The following is a 23,367-nucleotide window of genomic DNA, read 5'->3' on the forward strand; positions in this document are numbered from 1 at the left end:
AATAAACTGGAACCTTTTAAAACAAATACTTATGCAGAGAAGACCCCAGTGCAACATGACACTTACCTATAATTTAAAACTATCTAAACGATATGTCCTTTGTGTCTATTCTATTAAATAGATAACTAGGAAAGCAAAATCATATTTCGCAATCAAAGACGTGGAAATCAAATACATATGAGACCTTATAAATTATAGAGAGATATAAGACTATTGCCTACAGAAAGCCTGAGTAGAGCGTTCAAAGCCTGATCATCCAAAGCGGCGCGCTGTTTCCAAGCGACCTGCAATCATGTTTGAACGCTGCATCGAATTCAGGCCTTTGACGGTTAATCGCACATAAAATCTTATTTTATTTTGATCTTTCTGCTGTTAGTTTTAACTTAATATAAATGTTTTGTATAAATAGTTTCTAGTAACGCACTGGCATTCGTAAACTATAGTAATGGGAAAATACGATATGAATATGCATTATAGTTAGCATCTGTAGCTTGGTACTATTTATTGCAACGTCACGTCTTTTATCCCATACAATATACACCCACTTTTCACCATTTGTGTTATAAGTCCCATGTAATAGGGGGTGAGCCTATTGCCATATTCTGGGCACAATTCCAGACTCAGTGCTACTACTGAGAAATTTTCGAAAAACCGAAAAAGACCCAGTAACGCTTTACCCAATCCACGAATCGAACCCGACACCCCTTGTCCGGCAGTCGCACTTGCGACAAATCGACCAACGAGTCAAGTACTATTTATTATTTCTTCTATTACATTCTTATTGATCGCCACATAAAGCGTTACTCAGTAGAGTTGAATCCAATACCGTCTACAACGAAAGGCAGTTTAAAAAACTTTTAACGAGATAGAACGTCAATTTGTGGAGCTAGAGCGGCCATGACAGTTGACAGCTACCGCCCTGCAATGCGAAGCGACGACGCATGCACCTGGAACAGCGAGTATATCTCCCGTGCAATTTACTGACACAAAAGGATATTTCTTCTACTAGAATTCTTTACCTTAAAAAAAAAATACTGGCCTGGAGTATACCAAAATCCTAAACATCTCTTACCACTGTACTCAGAGTCATTTAATGGTTACTTAACCTAGTCCTTAGCAATTGTTTTCGAAATAAATACGTTACTAAGGAATAGTTTAAGTAATCAGTTAATGTCTCTGAGTACGACAGTAAGTTTATTAATTGGGATTTTTTAAAAACAAATACACAATAAGCATGTACCATAGCTACGTCTATCACATCATTCATCGTGATATATAAAATTGATACATTCGGATCCGTCCACGATAAAAAAATATACTATCACAAAAGTCAGGTCATACATCTGTCTGTAAACCAAATTTTATCAAAATTCGTTTTGTAGTTTCAGCGAGCAGGCGTATCACCTGATGGTAAGCAACCGCCGCCCATAGACACTTGAAACACCAGAGGCGTTACAAGTACGTTGCCAGCTTTGGGTTTGGTTTTGGGGTTGGGAATTTAAGGGTTGTTGGGGAATCCGGGATAGGGAAGATTGGAAAGGGAGGAATTGGGCCTCCGGTAACCTTAATCACACAACGAAACACAACGCAAGCGTTGTTTCACGTCGGTTTTCGGTGAGACTGTGGTACCGAAGCATGGCTCTCCCACACTTAAATTGATTGACGGCCAAACGTACAAACATTCAAACATTCAAACAAACAAACTTTCACATTATAATATTTAGTTTGATCAATCGCATACTCGATACTCGATACCTACAGCTAAAACAGCATCGAAATAATTACATTATAATTATTAATCAAATGCATATTCGAGATTGTTACAATATCTTGCTAGGTAATTCCACATTGTTTGATCACCCTCAGCATACCTTGTTAATTATTGCAATGAACTCTAGCCAACTGTAACTGTTCTCTATTAGTATTGTATATTCAATTATTGAACTGTTTACACATATGTGTACCTATGTACATAACATGTCGTAGCTAGCTAGCAGCTAGCATTGATTAACTAGAATCAATTGGGTCAATACTTACCTACAAAATTATTGATCATAATTATGGGAAAAAACAGTCAAGTAAAAACCAAGATGCTTTAAGTGGAAAAACCGAATTAGTATTTTACACGACTCTTTTTTTAATGGGGAAAATCATCCTATAACATCTCCCGACTTGTGCGAGAGAAATTGTCAAACTCTTAATACTGACTAAAAACCAACCTCTCCTTACTCTTGCCCTGGTAAACCCTGCTAGGTAGTCCACAGCTCCGGCTCTGGACTGACGACTAACAGTTTGAGAGTTCATGTAAAAATTCGACTGAAACAAAAATTATGAAGTAATATGTAGAATTGTCGAAATGTACCGCTTTCATAAGGGGAGAAGAAACGGAGAGGGGGTCACTGTTGGACACCCTTATAGATATATTATTGTGTACCCCTACTCCAGCCAGAAGGCGCGCAACCCCAGATGAGTTGTGAGAGCTTTTATCGGCATTTGGAGAAGAAGGAGACAGGAGAAGCTCTTGCGACCTGCGACCAAGTATTGTCATTAGTTTTCCGATGCTACTCCGGTCAAGCTGACCTTTTTTTTGTAACGCGATAGATATACTCTTGAAATGCCCACCCCATGGGGACGACTGAGGGGTATGCCGGATTTTTACCGGCTAAAATCACCGCAGTGTTCCTCAATTGCCAGTGGCCGTGATCCGGGCTGCTCTCGCGGATTCACCGCACCCGGTCAAGCTGACCTATCTTATATAGATTTCTATTTAAGATTTCACAAAAACAATTCATACCTACGTACACAAAAAAAGAAGACCTCATTTTCTCTGTTCTGTGCCTACGTACGAAGGCTCTCCCACATATCATCTTTTAACCTTTATAATTATAACTCCGAAACTAGAGCCGAAAGAAAACAACAGCTTGTATGACAATAACCATAACATAGTCCTAATTATTTGCCTTGTATTTACGAAATAAAATCCTCACAGTCCTAATATTTTTCGTATATTTACGAAATAAAACCCCCGCGACCGCAACCTACGCTGATTCTTTGCTAATTGATATTTAGTTGCCATAGCAACCATAAATAGATGGAAATGATACATTATCTCAATGCCAAGTGTTGTTTAGGTACGCCTATATGACGTCATAAGTTCTTTTCCCGTAGGAAGATGTTTTAGAAGTTAAATGTCACACCCGCTTCGTTTTCGCCTTCGTTGTATAAACATCGATATTTATGGCATATGGTGGGTATAATTCTATATTCCAAGGTATTGTTAAGATACACCTACAGATTAACTCACATTACAGAGACACATATAGAAAAAAGAATCTTATCTATTTCAAGTATAAAAACGTTTTTTTAAGAGGGAAAATCATTCAATGACATCTTCAGGCGAGATGGAGTGTCAGACTCTTACTGACTAAAAACCACCCCGTACCTACTCTTGCTTCTCGAGCCGGAGCCCCGGTAAACCTGCTAGGTAATCCACAGCTTCGAAAAAAAAAACAGAATTTAGACTTTGATAAACGGATTTTGATAAAATTTAGCTTAAAGACAGCGTAGATATGAGCTGAAATGGTTGATAGGATACTCTTTATGCCACGTGAACGCAAACAGAAGCTAATAATCAATAATTATTTATTATTCGTAGTAGCAATACCGAGTTATTTCATAATGAAATATCGAGAAGTTTATTAAGAGTAGATTGATTAAATTACATTACTGCAATACGAACGTAAATTAAACTTTATTAGTAGTCAGTTGAGATACTTTTTCAATGCAATCCGATGTAATTTAATAATACTGATTTCAATGTAATTAATCTATGAATGTGCAGTCGGTTGGAAAAATACAGATAGCACTTAATAAGCAAAATGCAATCAGTCCAATTAGACTTAAAACATTTGCAATATTTATTATATGGTATTTTTTTATTGTAAACATTTTATTTATAGTTATTACTAGCTACTAGCGCGGTTTCACCTGCTATGCTCGTCTCCTTTTTGTTGTAGCGAAATGTTTTATAGCCTTTCTCGATAAATGCAAAATCCAACACAAAAATAATAAAATTATTCAAATCGGACCAGTAGTCTCAATGATTAACACGTTCAAACAAACGTCTCAGCTTTATATATTAGTATATAGAATATAGATCTAGATAGACATATACATTATTATTTAGGTATAGAGATTAGAAAAAATATAGGCAAATCACTATAAAGCAGAATTACGTTAAGATTCCTAATTTATTAGACTAAAAACTAACTTATGTAATTGTTAAATCTTTGAAAATAAAATGTCTATATGTTCCAAGGTATCGATTCACATGGCAAAGAAATTAAAACAAATGTATTATTATCTTCTAATCTTCTATAAGGTTCTAATCTCCAACCAGTTTCACAATATCTGGGTCACATTACGTACCCAACAGTTCCAGTAACTATGTATTAAGAGAGAAAAATAAATAAATTCTAAGAAAAGCTTATACATTTAAAGGTGACCTCAAATATATTTTTGTCCCTATATTTCTTCAAACAGAAATCCTACTAATGAACAGCTAGCTCTATTAAAAGAATGCCCACTTTTTATAATACAAATAAAACGCTTTTTCGAACACTTAAAATGTATAAACAAAGATATTTACACAAAAAAAAGTAAAAGTATTTAGTTTGCGGTTACTGTATATACCTTTGTTTAGTACTAACTGATATTTGTAATAAAATGCTTTCAATATTTTTTTTATTGAAACTATGGTGTTGTTGAGTGCTTTCGATCAAACAGATTTATTTATTTAGTTATTTATATAAATAAAAATACAGTCCTTTTCGTCGATTGTTAAGTGAAACCTTTTCAAAGTGTTCTATTTTACTAATTTGCATATTTCTTATTGATTGTCTTGTCGATTATTGTAAAACATTTGACACGTATTTTTTATTACCGTACCTTACGGAATAAAATACTTTCGGAGATATATCGATTTGAAATATTGCATGACGTCACTTTCAGGTACATTTTATATGTAGAAATGACGTATTTGCTGCCACTACTGAACTTTGATTCGATTTAGCTAAGTATTGTTATCTTATATGACAAAAAAATATTTAATACTTTTTTATCTAACTCATTTTTTATTTTCATACCCCGTAATCATGTCTATCTTCTTCTCAGTGAGCTGTGTGATAATAAATATTGGATGCTACACAAAACTCTGTCAATTTACAACTTTGTAGACCTATACTTTTGCATTTCAAACACAACAATCTTAAGAACCTAGATAGGTAACAAATTGACATCTGGTGGAAATAAGTGACTTCAATAGCATGCCACTGAACTTAAGGGAACCGTGAATAAAGTTCTCTAAGAAAAAGGGAATCTTCCGACCAAGCGATGTGAACGTGTCTGGCGGGCTTTCTGCTCAACTGATGTTCGTTAGTTTCTAACCACCATTTTCGCATGTAAACTTCATATGTGCAATATAGGATTTATTACGTCTTCCGTTGATTTGCTCATCGATCCCTTACAAAATAAATTCTTTTTTAATAGAAGTAATAATATACCTTAACTTATCTTCTTGTACAATTATTCTCCCCAGTATAACAGTAAATACTTTTCAATTGTCATTTCAAACGTAAAAGGCAATTTCGATAAGAGCCTTATAGGTACCTAAGCTGCCTACCGCAATTGTAGAACAACAGTAAGACACCTAAGTCTAGACCAATAGACAAAGAGAGGACTTACATAGGACTCTTGGAAGTTGATAGGATACAAGTAAAAATTATAAATTCATGTTTTCATGGAACAAAGTTATGATTGTTTCCAATATTTTCATTTTTTTTTCATGCGAATCAAAATTAGGTAGGTAGGTACTAGGCGATCAGATTTACAGAAGAAATGTTTCGTAATTATCGAGTGACCCCTGTAGTGTTGTGACACGTCACCAATTATTTGGTACCAATTTTTTTCAAAATGTATTTTGTGCTGAAACTTTATGTAGGGATTCTATTCAGCCTGTATTTGATTCTTTTTAAAAAACGTTGCCCCACACTAGGATTTTGTCCTGTGTCGTGGGTGCGTTTACAAACATACAAGTTCACATACACATGACACCCAGACCTGAAACAACAATTTGTGGATCACACAAAGAGTTGCTCCGTGCGGGAATCGAATCCGCTACACGTTGCGCGGCAGCCAGTTGCCCAGCCACCGCACCAACCGTGCAGTCGTATTCTTCAGTGCTTCTTGATGTATATGGGTATTTTGTTACACGGTGTATATGTAAGTCTGAAATCCCGTCTGTCCCTATCTACATTGTTCGACATTGAAACCCTTTGATGTTACAGTTTTGAAGATATCTTTTATCGTCAATGTAGTGGTCACAACCACTGTTATGTAAACGTTCTGTTAAACTGGCAACCTAATGTTTTTCTTGATATTATTTTAATCTTTATTGATTCTTTAATCTGGCTGTCCGTCTACATTTTATCTAGGTTTGATTTGCGTGGGTTACCGTGACTGCCATATTTTTTCTTTTATAATTTAGATTTGGCCTCTTAGGTTTATATTTAAAATAGAACTAAATAAAATATGTTAAACGCTTTACAAAATTTTCCTTTTTGTATTAGGCCTTTTCTGTTAAAGCAGGAGTAGGAACGGGGTGGTTTTTAGTCAGTAAGAGTCTGACACTCTCTCTCGCCTCGCCCTAGGCGAGAGAAGTCATTGGATGATTTTCCCCCTTCAAAAAAAGGCTTTTTCTGTTGACTGTTTTTTTAACCATTTAACAACGTCTAATCTTCATAGCCACACATATAGTCACGCGTAACATTCCGGTTTAACATACTGTTAATACAATATGCGAACATGTACTTACTAGCTATTAATAGAGCACTCCTGTCGCCTGATTTTCAGTCCAGTCACATAGATTAGTGTGCAACATTGTGCCCTTGTTATCGCTATTGACAGCGAACTCGGTACAGCCGCACAACTTTACATAATCCCTACGTGTTGACATGTTCACCATACATTATAATATCGTATCATACACGTATGGAGAGAGGCCTAGGTACTCATCGTTTATGGATTAAACTAAAAATCTATCTATGAATGAATTGATCGCGTGTACGGTCTGAGTTTTTTATTGGATGAGATGAATAGGGGGTTTGCTTGTCTCCTTGTTTTTAAAAAATACCCTTTCATAATCTATTAAATCAGTTACGTGACGTGATTTTCAACAATAATAAATAGAAATTTTAGTATTAAAACATCTATTTAGTTACCTGTTTAAACTCCGTTAATGTTATAAGTATAAACACTTTGTAATCTTATAGTTTTTTCTTATGAGAGTGGTTCGTTTAAACTAAATATTTAAGTAATTAATCAAAACTAAAATCTCTAAAATTTTTCTCGGAACACAAAAACCGATACTAGCCTTTTTGTACAGCTGTATAAAGTTTTCATAATTTTGTTATTATGAACGTTCATATATTACCACTTGACGTGCATAGTACTAGATATCTAAACATGTTGCCAATTGCACAACCAAACTTATAGAATACAGTTTTAAATCACATCATTCACGGCTATCAATTATCAAGATCTCGAACTCAATCCTCCGTAACCCAACATATTAGTCGGAATCACGGCTCATCACGTCTAGAAACATACACCAGGTATCGCAGAAAAAATTAATGAAGATAAATGCTGTAACAGGAATTAAACGCAGTCCCCCTCTACCCCCACACCCACGAAGTGCACGCACCCCCTTCTCCCTGTTTGCCACCCCGACACACACCTACGTTCATGCACAGCCCTCACTCACACTACAACACCGCTGTATTTCAAAGAGTAGTTTGTTCAATCGTTTTACAGTGCATATGTAGGTGTGGGTATATTTTGACAAATATTCAACTACATTTAAATTATACCAGGAATTTATTTTGCAGTGTTTATATTTGATTTTATTACAGTTCCAATAACGGAACTGCAATAAATGTTATTCCGGAAACGGGGCTGAACAAATTCGCGGTTCACAAACATAATTGGTGTTTACTTCGAAAATTGAATGTATATTTTTATAAATGGAGTATATAAAACACGGCATTGCGAATTACACAGAAATTATAATATGATATGCAATGCAGAATAGCGGACGTCGCATAAAAATATTCAAATATGCAATCACAGAATAAATATTAGCTAGCAAATAATATTATTATTTCGCCTGCTTTAAACTGATTTGATTTCTAAAAGAAAAACAACCTTAGGCGTTTTACTGTCTACGTAAAGACGATTTTTGCTTAACAATGAAATGTGGGTGTACGGACAATTACGGATGTTGCCAGGCGATCATTGCTGTTTATGGGCCACAGTCCACAGTTCGGCTGCGGGCCACGCTTTGCCAATCACTGACCTATCCTAATTAGGCCCAGCGTTAATTCGTACCGTTTATTTGTTTTCCAGGCCATCATCCAAGTAGCGGAAACGTTGTACCCGAGTTTGATGCCATTAGTGAACCTCGCAATCGATGGTGTGTTTGGAAAAAACAATCAGCCGTTCGTAAACATAACGGCTCGGGAGTTACTGTTCGACGGTATCCCGCTGTGTCAGAACACTGGTCTGATTGCAACTATCGCGTGCAACATCATCAGGAACATCGCACAGGGAGCCCGGAACATTGAACAGTTGGAAGATGATTCTCTCGTGTTCTCAATCTTAGATTATGTAAGTATTTTAGTCTAACACGTAAATAAACACCAGTATAGTTATGTGTACTACACAGTACAGTGCCGAAGTAAACCTGTCCCAATTCACTTACGTATTCGAAAAACACAAAATGTATCTAGTCGCAAGGAAAACAGATGCAGCTACAGGTTTCCCACCGCTATATCTTCGCTCTGCTTCTCGTATCTCTTTGTCGATCTTACTAGAAATAAAACCTCATTCCTTTCTGACTTTGTTTCCTTAAAATTCGCCTCGTGACTTGTGACCTTTTCCCAGCAATAAACGAGGTCGCTGGTCGGGTCGCGATGACGTCAGCACTTGTTGCACCAAACGAAGCAAATCTATGTTCTGTAATCTGACATTATTAGTAGTCCGTCCAGTTTGTGTGACAAACGACGTGTATTGATCTTAATTCCTAGAAGCGGTCGAGCGCTGCCTCCCTCTCTCCCTGCACAGGCCACGCCCAGCTGGATCCCGCTGAAAATAGATAGCTGACTATGGCTGATTATGAATCAGGACTATCGCGGCAAGATGAATGGAACTCCATGGGGAGCGTCTCGACAGGGATGTCATTTGCTTAGCTCTTTTCAAAAGATGATCATTTACTCTATTATGGAATTCAATTTTGTTCTGAAAAAATAAAATGATAGGTTTTAGTTCGAGTCTTGTGTGGCTCGTAGGTACAAAAACTCAGATTGGAAGATTGGCAATCGGTAACCGTAGGGGTTGGTAACAAGGTGCTTCAGTGCTGCGTTGGATTGGATGATTTTCAATTCAATTCCGACGTACGAAATTGTACGTAAGTACTTGTAGCTCGTATAGAATCGGTGCACCTGAAATGTATTCAGGTTTCGGCGACTGCGTCAGGATTCTTCCGTATATTTAGGTACTTTTTCCAATAAAAAAAGTGTTTCAAATGAAAAAAAATACTGCCTCGTTGGTCGAGTGCGACTGCCGGACAAGGGGGCTCGGGCTTGATTCCCGGGTCGGATAAAGTACTATTGGGGTTTTTGACTATTTCTCAGTAGTAGCACGGAGTCTGGAATCGTGCCTAGTATATGGCAATAAGCTCACCCCCCATTACATGGGACTTACAACACAAATAGTGAAAGGCATAATGTAAACCTCTGCCTACCCCTCGGGGATAAAAGGCGTGAATTGAAAAAAAGAAAAAACTTTTTTTATTGGAGGACATTTTTATTTGATTATTTCTAATCTTTGCAGTGATATTATACGTTCCTTAGTTTTTATTTAGGTTGACTGTTTACTTGCCTCATTAATTTAATGGCAGTCTCGAATATTCGAGCCGATATTTCCAACTACTAAGTCGGGATTGCATTTACTTAGTCTTTGTAGTACACAAAGTGTGTTCGTGACATCTTCGAGGAACCTCTTAAAGTTTTCTGAAGTTCCAATGCTCTCGCGGCATTAACAAACTTGTTGAGGGCAATTACTCGTACTTAGTAGGAAGCTGCGCTGATGCAAGCATCTGAGAGTCTGAGTCTGAGAGTATTTTGTACATGGCCTAATTACTTGGTATACTGCGCCTAGGGCCATGTTTCTTATCTTACATATTTTGTAGTCTTATTAGATTTGAATCAATATTCGTTGTTTACAAATTAAGACACATTATTTTCAGTTCTTGTTGTAAAATTGTCATGATTGACATTTGTAATGCTGGCTTAGGCAGTAAGCTTAAAAACCAATGAAAAATCCTATGAAAATTCGAATGTTTACTTTATACATGCTTTTTTAAGAGGGGGATCATCCGATGACTTCTCTCGCCTTGGGCGAGGCGAAAGGTAGTGTCAGACTCTTACTGACTAAAAACCACCCCGTTCCTTCTTCTGCCTTTGTAGCCTTAGTCCCGGTAAACGGAGCGTAGGCGGAAAATTTCATAATAATCTTCAATAATCCGCCTCAATCGATAAAAGACTAACATAGCCTCCTGTTAATAAGAAAATTCCTCATAGTTAATCTCTACGCTTGGCAGAGCGTGAAGATCTCAGTTTAAAAGAAAAACATGTACCTAATATACTACTTATATTTTCACAGAAAGAACAACTACCAAGCGAAGAGTATGAAGTGCTAAGAGGATTGGATGACCCGGCAGATTTGGGTCGTATCCTGAAGTACGGTGGCTACAACCGCTTCCGACACTGGGCCAAGAACCCTGAAGGTGGAGTCACCCCCTGCAACCAGATCAACGGCACTGATGCCGGTATCTACCCACCGTTCGTCAAGAGATCAGATAGCATCTATGCCATCAACACGGACATCTGCCGGTAAGTTCTATCTATATTTATTTAAGGTTCTTTTTCGAATAAATGTAAGTACGGGAAAGCAATTTTTAGCTTTTGATGCGAAACGTTTAGTATTATGTATAATAAGTGTTATAATAAATATTTTTATATCGAAAATAGTCTGGACCCATAGATATATGCCATAGAGACCCATTATTATAGCAATATTAGCTATTGAAAAATTATTTAAAATGTTAAATGTATTTAAGAAACATAAAAACGACGAACTGAAATAAACAATTTTAATGTAATTATAATTTCATTTCAATTTTAATGTAATTAAAAATTAATGTAATGTCAAAAATTAATGAACCTTAATTTTTGATAGCGTAATATTTTTATATAGGATCCATGTATAATACTAGATCTAGTACCTAACATATAAAAGACGAAAGCTTTTAAAAGAAACGCATGACTTTTGACCAATGGCAGAGCAATTCGAAAGGCGATTTGAAAAACGTAGACAGCTGCGGGCTGTCGCCGCCACGCGCTCTCTCATGTAGAAAAAAATCGATATGAAAAACCGCGTAAACATGTCTGTCTCTCTTATGTTTTAATTATACTGTGGCAAAGCAAATATGTCTACCACACCACCCCTTTAGGTCGCCAATAAAGCCACCAAAGGGTTTAATACCACAAAATCCCTGCAGCAGTTGTCAATTTGTTTGATACGTAAACATTCGATGTGTCAATATATTTTTACATACATACATACGGAACTGGAAACCTCTGTTAAAATAAAAAAGGAGAACCAAAAAAATCCCTTTGACAGAAAGCGCATTCGAACGAGTTATTAATTTCGACTTTTACAAAAAAATAGAAGCATCAGATTTTACTAAAAAATATCACCCATCCATCCAGTTGTTACGTTTGCTGAAAAAAAGAAAAGAGAAAATGTCTCTACTTTTTTAACTGGCAACATTTGCACCGGAACACGGCAATCTGGTTGGTCGGTTGAATAGGATACCTGTGCCTGCAAAGACCTCTTTAGCCCACAAATAAGAGGTCAGTAAACAAAGACCTCAGAAAACGTCTGTTGTACAAGTAGCTCAAGACTACACAAGATTACAAGTTAAGCCATTAAACCAGTATAAACTGATCTTCGGATTTGCGGAAAGATTATACAAAATAAGGCCATGACAAACTGGTACTGAAAAGCCGTGTACCTATGTAGATACTGACTTAGTAACTTAATATTCAAATAATATGTATGTATGACTCTTTTGTAGTAAATAATCCTACTTTCTTATCCTCATGACATAATTTTGTCAGTAGGTAACTCAGTAGTATTTTGTAAGACAATACCTAAAATTCTTGAACTTGTACCTACCTAAATAAATGTACCTATATAAAATTCTACCGAGACTTTGACAGACTTTATTCTTAACAGACTAGTGCCAATTATCCTCTTTTCAAGATTTTTATTTTATAAAATGTATTTTCGAAGTATTTATTCTATTATGTATTCGTAGGTACGTAGCGAAATATGTATTCTATTATATAGTTAGGTACGTAAGACTAGTCTAGACTTCTATAGAAAAATGATATGAATATACTTTTACACGTAATTGAATATCGTTTTGTAAAATATTTCAGTTGGAAATTCGATACATTGAAAGAATCTCACAATATAATCGAATCTTACAATTATATAACCCACTGAATGTAAAATAATTTGATGGTTTTATATGTATTTTAAGCCGTATTGTGACGGTCATAGAATACATTTAATTGTCACCACCCCTCTGCTCGCGGGTGTCGTAGGAGCCGAATCCGAACCTTACACCCCGACAAAGACCGGGTGGTAGCGCCCTTTACCTTTTAACCTCTTGTCCCTCTCCAGAAAAAAACAAAAGTGGAGAATAATGCAAAGTCCGTGAGGTAAGGTATGTGGAGTATAATTCAATAATCACACCAACAGCTTGTATGTAAGTGGCGACTGCTGACCAAAGGCCTCTTCTCGCACGAAGAAGGTTTGAGCATTAATCACCATGCTTGCGTTGTTGCGGGTTGGCGATCAAATATAATTTCTGATTCTAATATAATCAGAAATTATAAGCCCAGGTTTCCTCACGATATTTTTCTTCACCATTTGTCAGTAGTCTCTAAATAATCTTTTAAAGTACCAGTGTGACTTTATCCGAGTTATATTAACTCGAATAAAGTCACATTGGTACTTGCCGCTGATAGGCCGAAATCGCAACCTCATGCATGAGAAGCGGGCGTCTTAAACCACCCTGCAACCACGGCTTAATTTATTCGATTGTGAATTACCTATAAAATATCCTATAATCTAGAAATAAAATTCCCAGTTCACACAAAGTATGATTAAAGCAAAGTTTTATCAAGGTAGCAATATAACTATTGTAAATAATAAATTCCCTTCTTCAGGGACTGGGGGATGTGTTACAAAGTAGGTGACGCTAGTTTTAGGTCTATTTATACTACTATGTATAATCATCAACACTGTTGGCTCCCCGATGACCAAACACCGGCAGACAAACATTGTATTTGTTGTTTATACACTGTTGAGTAGGAAAAATAGGAATATGGCCTCAATAGTTGAATCGATAAAGTTGTGTTTTTATAATAGTTTTGTATTTTAATGATGGTATATTTTGTCGAGTGGTTGCAAGTCCGAATCAAGACGTCTACTAAAAAGGCACACAAACGCGAACTCATCATGATTTAATGCGTAAAAGGTAGTAGAAGGTTCGCCATTACATACAATTTTTTTTTCTAAAATCTACCATACAACTTTAGACCAACAACGTGTTTATGGGATAATTCAGATACTTTTTTTTAAGGGGGGAAAGTCATCTAATGACTTCTCCCACCTTGGGCGAGACGAGAGGGACTGTTAGACTCTTATTGACTAAAAACCTCTGTTCGGCTGTTTTTACTCCTGCTTTTAGAGTCGGAGCCCCGGTAAACCCGCTAGGCATCCGCGGCTTCGATAATTCTCGCGTGACGATCTCCGGCCGCCGTAAGTGCGGGGCTGCGAACGACGAGCAAGGGTAGCTCGCCGCCCGAACAGAACCAGACCCGTGCGTACGGCGCGTCGCGTTCCGCGCGCGCCTCAAAGAGCCAGACCACCACAGATGGGGCCCAGTAGGGCTGATGCCTGATCCGGAGCTGCGGACAACGTAAAAGGTTACCGGGGCTCCGGCTCAAAACAGGAGAAGGAACGGGGTGGTTTTTAGTCAGTAAGAGTCTGACACTCCCTTCCGCCTCACCCTAGGCGGGAGAAGTAATTGGATGATTTTCCCCCCTCAAAAAAAAAAAGCTTCGATAATTCAGATACTCAGCGCATCAAATGCAGCATTAACTTTTAATCTAGGTCGGTGTAACATTACAAGCACGTCACAAGTTTAGATCAACATTTCGCAAGCAGATACCTACTCCTCCAGCCTGCAGGTTTCAGATACCGTACTTAACTAGCTAAATAGACGAGTAAAACTATTACTAACTGTAATAGTTGAAAATTGTTAAGTTACAAGATATTTCAGTTCAGCTTACAAACTGTGCTACATCGCCGTCAAAGGGAAATTTCACGTGAAAATCCATTCAAAATAAATCCTTTTTATAGTTATTGACGTCATCCGGCGCTTGTATGAGTGATGGGCGGCGCCTATACCGTTTCCATGTATTTCATTTAATTTAGCACGCACACATCGGCACTGGTTTAATATTGGAGCATATAGTGCAATAGTGATTTTATCTCTATCGCTCTTATGCACTGTCACAGCGTACATAAACGGCAAAGGGCTATGTGACTATGTACGAACGCATCTCTCGCAACTGTCGCCGTCATAGGGACTTCCCACTACATCCCTTCACCCTTATTCTACACCCCCCACTAACTGTATGTAGGGGGGTGCAATTTAGGTCACCTACAGTTGTACCTTGATTCGACTTTAACATCGAGCTAGTCAATTTCGGTGGGGAAATTCTTGCCTGAGTTAGGAACTGAGTCTGACGGAGGGTAACTTGAGCGTGCCGGAGTTAGGGCATAAGTTTTATGAGGTACACCTCAGATAAACTACTTTCGAGACGTAGGCGAGATGTGGTGTGAGTTTACCACAAAATTCCTAGAATATATGATAGAAGCGTGGTGTATGTAAAACCACATATTGTATGTGTTATCGTGTTCTACAAAGGGGTTAGCAAATATTGATAATCCTACATTTAGTTACCGAAACGTTCCATTGTCTGGTTCATTTATAGATGACGAAGACTTTCTTTTTACATATTTTTTCTATCATAGCCTTCAAAAATCGTGCTAAGGTTAAATGTATAGCCTGTATGATAGTCTCGCCTGCTTTATTAAGCCTTAGGTTAGGTAACGGTAGTTACCATAGGGAGAGGAGCTATACAGCTGTACACCTGTCTAATATACACAAAAATTATACTACACATATTTTTGTATATGGTACAACGTCTACCAAAAGCAAGTATCAATAATATAACCTTTTCGCGTTAAATATACTTTCTAAATATATTTGGACACCATTTTCAATCTCTTATAGGCTGTTGATGTGTGATGATGTGAAATAGGTTTATATCGAACCAAAGGCAAGCGAAGTAAAAAGGCAATTAGTTCTTCAGGTAAACAAACACAGCAACGTGATCACAGAAAACATATAAAGTCACAATTAGTAAAAAACACATTTGAAACTCACAAGACCTTTTCAAAACTTACAAGATTCTTCCAAGGGTATGAAGTTTTTCTAGCACAAACAAAACTTAGTTTACAGGGACCTTGTACCTACTTGTTTATGAATTCATAACCTTTTTCAAAACTCTATGTTTTCTTGGTTTCTTCAAATTAGGTCGCATTAGTACGGGTTTTTTTCCCTACAGCGGTTACCCGGCCCAACTGCGAAACAGCACGTGACGCAATTTCAATTCATAAAGTTCGCTAGAACTACGACAATACGACAATGTTTCATAAAACTTCACGGGTTAAAAGTAAATAAAAATTGTTAATTTTAATTTTTTAATATACTGACATACCATATTGACATCAGCTAATCGTAAGTTTTAGTTGATTAATCGTAAGTTGAGTTAGTTAAATTTTAAGTTGATTGACTACAATTAAAAAGTAAACCAGTAATATGTAACTCATAATATATAATTTATTTATTTACAAATTGACATATACATATAACATTACAGCTTACGCCAATACGTTATACAGCCAATAGAATAGTTAAAGTTAAGATACAATTAAAAAACAAAAAAAAACCTAAATAGTATTTGTGCTGTGTTGTGTGTGATGTTGCTGTAGATTTTTTTTTTTTTTTTTTTTTGAGGGTGGAAAATCATCCAATGACTTCTCCCGCCTTGGGCGAGGCGAGAGGGAGTGTCAGACTCTTACTGACTAAAAACCACCCCGTTCCTACTCCTGCCCGTCGAGCCGGAGCCCCGGTAAACCCGCTAGGTAGTCCGCAGCTCCGGATTAGGCATCAGCCCTACTGGGCCCCATCTGTGGTGGTCTGATGGCTCTTTGAGGCGCGCGCAGAACGCGACGCGCCGCACGCACGGGTCTGGTTCTGGTCGGGCGGCGAGTTACCCTTGCTCACCGTCCGCAGACCCGCACTTACGGTGGCCGGAGATCGTCGCGCGATCCCCGACGCCCGAAGTGTCTCTCGCGACGGCTGGGGCGTGAGGAGGTTCGTTCTCTCACGCGCCCCGCCTCCTCCTTAGCTAGCATGACTGCTTCGCAGAAGGAGGAGACGGCATCCCAGTCCCCCTCGCTCCGCACCATGGCTTGTATCAGTGCCGGACGCGAGAGGGCGCCGTCGCCGACCACATCCCTGAGGACACGGCGGTGCTCAGCCCACGCAGGGCAGACCGCAAGCGTATGTTCCACCGTGTCCTCCGGGCGGTCTTCGCAGTGATGACACCCGGGCGTTTCCTCCCGCCCAATCAGAAACAGGAACCTACCGAAGCTTCCATGTCCGGTAAGCACCTGCGTCAGGCGGTAGGTGAGGACGCCGTGGCGCCTCTCTAGCCACTCCTCAAAGAGGGGACTTACCGCTGCAATGACAGCGAGCCCAGCCCTTGGTTGCGACAGTCGCTGCTGCCATTCCGCCATGAGATCGCGCCGGAGCTCATCCCGCCACGCATTAATCTGGCGCGGCAGTGGAGTTTCGCCCCGGCGACGCGCGTCGGCGCGCAAACTAAAGACGCGCGCGAGCACCTTCGCCTCCAAATCCCACGGCGGGAGTCCGGCAAGGAGGTTGGCCGCCTCTCCGGAGATCGTGCGATATCCGCGGATCACTCGAATGGCCATGACCCTCTGGGACGTGAGCAGCGCCCGAGCTGGTAGAGGGGCTCCGTAGAGGGCCATGGACCGCACGATCCCCGCGTACAACCTCCGGCAGGAGGCATTTGGCCCCCCGAGGTTGGGCAGGAGCCGCTTAAGCGCAGCCCCCGTCCGTTCCAACTTAGGAGCCAAACGTCGGAAATGCTCCACGAAGTTCCATCGACTGTCGAGGACGAGTCCTAGGTACTTCATCGTCGTCTCGACGCCGATGGTAACCCCTCCTGCCGTTATTTGGAACCCATCCGGAGGTGGCGCGTTTCCGCGGCCATGAAAACACATGGCCTCGGACTTGTGGAGCGCCACCTCGAGTCCCAATTGCCGGATCCTTGCAACGACCGTCGCAACCGCTCTCGCCATTAAATTGGCCGCCGCCTGGTGCGACCTCCCGTGCGCTAGCACCAGCGTGTCGTCGGCGTAGCAGACTACGCTGACACCGTTCGGGAGGTCGGTGCGCAGCACCCAGTCGTAACCGATGTTCCACAGGAGCGGCCCCAAAACCGAACCCTGTGGAACACCGCGCGACATCTCTCGCCGGTTCCACACACCTTGGTGACCGGGGTAGGTGACGAACCTATCCGTCAGGTAGGCCTCGATAACACGACGGAGATAGGTAGGCACCCGGTGGTACCGAAGTGCCTCCAGTATGCAGCTCCAGGGTAGGGAATTGAAAGCGTTGGCGATGTCCAGAGACACCGCCACAACGACCCCACCCCTGGACACTGCATTCCCCGTCGTGAGGTCTCTTACGCGCATGATGGCGTCCACCGTGGAGCGCCCTCTGCGGAAGCCGAACTGTCCATCCGCGAGGTCCGGCCCGAATCCAGACAGGTGCGCGACGAGGCGGTTTGAAATGATCCTTTCGAAGACTTTTCCCACCTCGTCGAGCAGCACAATGGGCCGGTATGCGGACGGAGAGTCCGCAGGGCGCCCCGGCTTCTTCACGAGGACCAGTTTTCCCGTCTTCCACTGAAGTGGGAACTGGCCCCTCTCCAAGCATGCGCTGTAGAGACCTAATAATCGAGGCCCGAGAGCCTCTGAGGCCAGGACCCACGCCTTGCCATGCAGGCCATCGGGTCCTGGGGCGGTGTTCTTGGCGCCCATCCGGCGCAACGCCGCTCTCATTTCTGCCTCGGTCACCTCCGGAACGATGTCGTCGTCGTCGTCGCTGTGGCCCGCATTGGGCACCGCAGGGGGCGGAGTCATGGATGGAGGGGTGAAGCCCCTCCATAGTCGGGGGAACAAGGCGCCGACCACCTCTTCCACGATTTCTGGCCGGAGACTCTGAGTCAGCGGGGGAGCCCAGGTGCGGAGCTTATCGCGCACCATCCGATAGGGGCGCCCCCATGGATCTCTGTTCAGAGTCTCCAGCATCTCCCGGCGGGCTTCCTCTTTAGCCCGCCAAATCTCCGCTTTTAGGGTGGCCTTTGCCGCCTTGTACCCCTCGTACAACTCCGCCTCTCTTACCTCCGCGTCTGGAGCGCGAATACGGAGCCTGCGGTGCCTGGTGTACCGGCGTCGCGCAGTAACGCACGTACTGCGTAGAGCAGCCAACTCTTGCGACCACCAGTACACCTGGCGCTTGCGCTGACCTGGCCGGACCCGGGGCATCGCCACGTCACATATTTTGACATGGCGACCTGGAGCCATCTTGCTTCCTCATCGACGTCGGCAGGCCTGTCTGGTGGTATCACCCAGGCCTGCACGATTGCGGCTTCCAGGAAAAGCTCCCGGTCCAGCTGTCTTAGCGCCCAACGCGGGCCACATGGGGCCTGTCTGACTGGCGGGTCCGCGGACTCGGCGGAGACGTTGAACCGGATGTACCGGTGGTCAGAAAACGTCTCCACCTCCTCCATAACGCGCCAGTCAACAACACGCGGTGACAGAGCAGGGCTGGCGAACGAGATATCCACCACCGACTCACCCTGCATCCGCACACACGTGGGGACAGAACTCCGGTTCAGGACGACTAGGCCTGTCTCCAGAGCCCAGTCTTCCACCATCCTACCCCGAACGTCGGTCAACCGGGAACCCCAAGCCAAGTTCTTGGCATTGAAGTCCCCGAGGACAAGCACGGGGAGGGAACGGAACCCGACGACGACGTCAACCAACTCCCTCAGGGAGTTGTGGAACTCGACGAGAGTTCGGTTCGGAGAGAAATACACGCCCACCACAGCGATCTCTCCGAACCGTGCTGCGACACAACCCCGGCCTCTCTGAGCGCTCTCGAGAGTCGGGGTACCGGCGGCGGCCGACGAGATGATGGTCACCGAGCCGTCCAAGTCCGCAACCCAGTGATCCCTGGGCGGGACGAAATACGGCTCGGAGACCACAGCGACATTTATTGACCACTGCGCCATGCTCTGGAGTAGAAGGTCCTGAGCGGCGGCGCAGTGGTTGATATTCGCCTGGAGGAGGCGGAATGGAGTCGTTACTGACAATCCATCACGACCTCCTCCCTGGCGGCATTACGGCTGGCGGTGGCCGCGGCGGCGGTAGCAGTGGCGACTGCGGCGGCGGCGGTGGCGGAAACGACGGGGGCGGCAGAGGGCCTACCCTTACCCCTGGGTTTGGTAGCAGGCCTTGCTCCCGGCCCGGTGATTGGCCGGCTTGCCAGCCGCCGCACATGCGTCGCAGTGCAGCGGGGCGGTGCACGAGCCGGCCCTATGACCGGGCTGACCGCAGCGGAAGCAGCGGTCGCTGCGGTCAACCTCCGAGGTGCATTTAACGCTCACGTGGTGGCCCACGTGGCAGCGGTAGCACCTCAGAGGCCGGGCCTCGAGCAGCTTGACCTGCGCCGAGACCCACCCCACCAGGAGCCTTCTGCCCTCCTTAATCTTTTTGGCCGCTGTCACGGGGCAGCTTACCACCACCGTGCGCAGCCCCGAGTTGTCCGGACGGATGGTGCCTGCCTTGACCTGGTCAACAGGGCACCCTCCCGTCCTGGCGACAGCGGCCACCACTTCGTGCTCCGTCACGGAGTCGTCCAGGCCCAATATTCGTACGTCTAGGCACTTGATGGGCCTGGACACGCGGACCTCTTCCGCACCGAGACACGCCCTAATCCTTTCGGCTAGGGCGTCGGCGGAGGAGCCGCTGGCCGCGCCGGGGACCTCAAGTAGACGGGCTCCAGTTGCCGTCACCTTCATTGAGAACCCGTCAGGGGCCCCGAACTCCGCGGGAGTCACCGCCCCCTTCAATTTGGCGAGGACGTCGCCATACGTTACGCCCTTCTGGACCGCATCGGGCTGTAGCGTAATAACTACAGCCGCGGTCTTAGGGGCGAGAAGCAAGGCCGCAGCGCGCTTCTCCTTGCGCTGCTGCTGGCGCCGCAGCCGCTGCGCTTTCTTGCGGCGCTTCCTCGCCTCTTTGGCGACTCTCCTCGCCTCGCCAACTAATTGCCAGTCACCACTTGCCGGCAGGGTGGGCTCGCCGGTGACTGGGGCAGCTTGCTGAGCCGCTGCGCCCCTCCTCCCTCTTCTGCGTCCTGTAGACGCATTTACTACCTGCCCGCCAGCCGGAGCCTGCACCACTGGGGGAGCTGGGGCCGTTGCTGGAGGAGCCGCTCGTGGCCTTGCCACCGGTTGAGTAACGCGGCTAGTCCGACCAGAGGAGGTCAAGGGCCTGGCCGCAACGGCCGCATATGACCTCGAGGTCGCTGAGCTCGAGGCCGCTAGCGGGGGACGGAGGAGTTTGCTCTCCAGCACATTAAAACGTTGCTGGAAAGCAGCCATCTCCCTGCGCAGTAGCTCCACCAAATCAGGCTCCGCCGGAGGCTGAGGTTGACGTCCTCGGCAAACGGCAAGCTCAGCCTTAGTGGCCCGGAGCTCGGCCTCCAGCGCCGCATTGGAGGCAGACAAGCGCGTCAGCTCCCGCCGCATGTCGGCCAGCTCCCGATGTACTTTCCCCGCCGAGGGAATTCTGCATACGTCAAAGGCCGCCGCCATAATTTCGGCCTCCACCGATCTCAGCTGAGCGGATCCGGCAGGCTGGGATTTTTTCCCTGCTATCTGGCGGAGTCCCTCCCTGACAGCTTGCCGAAGGGTCTCGGAGCCACGCTCACCATTCAAGCCCTCGGCATCCACAACCTCCATCACGGAGGAGTCCGAGTGGACGGCACTGATTAGGGCGCTACCCTCTGCGGCAGGACGCTCAGCCGGCTTGGACCGGGCAGTACCTGTCAACCTCTTGCCCTTCCCTCTGCCTCCACCCCGCGCGGCCGTGGGGATTTTAGGGGGGGCCGGAGCCTCCTGCGCGTTGGAGGACGAGGACAATCCCCGACCCTCCTCCGTCCTGGGGCGCTTGAAAGCCGCCCTTGTCTGGCGCTGTGAGCTGACGCTCGCGGCAAAAACTGATGAGGAGTCGGACTCCGAGTCCGACGCCCTCCGACTTGGAACCCGTGTGTGGGACTTGCTGGATGAGTCCAGCGCCTCCCCACGGGTATCAGAGCCATTAAGGCTCTCTGCCACAACAACTGCAGGCGAGCTAAGCTCACCTGCCCTCTCCTCTTCTGGTGGTTTTGTAGTTTTAATTTTTTTTCCCATATAGTTCCCACGAGTATGGGGGAAATATTCAGTCCACCCAGGCAGTGCCCCCTGTACCTGGGTAAGTGTATATTTGTATCCCAACTGGGGGGTCCACCGATCCCCCAGCTGGGGGTGCGCTCGAGACTGACACTACTCCTCAGCCACGCATACCCTCGCCGCGCACCAGAACTTGGTATTGGAGGAATTTTTTATAGAGGTTAACTTCCTCGCGGTCCGGGCGACCAAGCCAAGACCCTCGTCCCGTTCAGAGTCATAAAACATGACCATGACCTCTTCCCGGATTACGATATCAACGGTTGCAGTCGGGAACAACTTGTGCCCCGATGCTGCTCGTTGGCAGGGTGAGTGCACAACGAGCACCGTCCTTGCCTCTCCGCCACGCTCTCTGCTAAGTCAGAGAGACGGGTGGAAAGACGCTCCCTCGGAGGCGCAGGCCATGTGCCAGCACAAAGCCTGCCGCCTTCGGAACCCATCTCGGATTCTTCCGCTCCGTCCAGAAGTTCGCTACAGGCAACAGTCACTCCAACCCTATCACCCCCGTTAGGGGGACTATTACCTGTACCCAGGGTGCACCGCGGGGAGGTCTTCTGGCACCGCACCCCAATGTTGCTGTAGATGCGTTTATCTTCCATCAATCATATTCAACTTAGCACTGGTGGAAACGGACTCGGATGGATAGATGTGTGCTATGGATGGCTTTCCTACTATCGATATAGCTCGCACTGCTACATAGTTTAGTATCAGTGGAAACGTTATAGTTTCACAGCTTAGCTGCATCTTCGTAGCATAGCTACATTGTACATCTTTAATGGAAAAGCATCCTCATGCTGCAACACATTGTTCCACCAATAAAAAGATGCAAGGTCATAATAATTGCAAGTATCACTAACAAGCCGGACATCTTGATCAATTTAGCTCAGTTCTTACAATGCAACCACTTAGCAACAACACTGGGAAGTCGACAGAATTGCTAACCAATTCGCACTTGACCATTGTCACCAACAATAAAGTGTAGGGCACTTAAAATCTTCGACAATCTCAAGATCAATTCCCACAATAAAACATAAATTAGCCCACAATTGACAGCATGAGACACCAATGTTTTTAAAAATGCACTTTATTTCCTTTCGTCTTAAGTCCATTTTAGAACTGAAAGTACATTATTTTTCGTGAACTCTCCATTAGTCTCATTGACCTATGTAAAATCAACTTAATTACGACATGTGAGAGTCGTTATTCGTTTACTTTAGTAGGTATAAAATGGGAAATACGAATAATAAATATGTTAAGTATTATTTTGGCTTTATATTGGTTAAACTTGTGGGAATTTGACTATTAAAATACCAGGTATGACAGATTGTACAGGAATTAATTACTACAATATAAACATGTTTTTGTACGCAGTATTTTGCTAGCTTTTATTGCGAAATAAATGTAATATTATATGAAAGCGGTAAATAAATTGAGG

General features: G+C 43.7%; 1 protein-coding gene across 1 annotated transcript in view; it reads left to right on the forward strand.

Moving 5' to 3' along the window:
• LOC118262721 (sensory neuron membrane protein 2) overlaps positions 1–23,367 on the forward strand; it is a 121,795-nt gene that overhangs the window by 44,204 nt on the left and 54,224 nt on the right. The window contains exons 4-5 of the mRNA XM_035574292.2: positions 8,461–8,721; positions 10,777–11,006. Of these exons, the coding sequence (XP_035430185.2) occupies positions 8,461–8,721; positions 10,777–11,006 (491 nt within the window). The remainder of the gene's footprint in view (positions 1–8,460; positions 8,722–10,776; positions 11,007–23,367) is intronic.

This window comes from Spodoptera frugiperda, chromosome 25 (assembly GCF_023101765.2).
Source record: "Spodoptera frugiperda isolate SF20-4 chromosome 25, AGI-APGP_CSIRO_Sfru_2.0, whole genome shotgun sequence".
NCBI classification, from domain to species: domain Eukaryota; kingdom Metazoa; phylum Arthropoda; class Insecta; order Lepidoptera; family Noctuidae; genus Spodoptera; species Spodoptera frugiperda.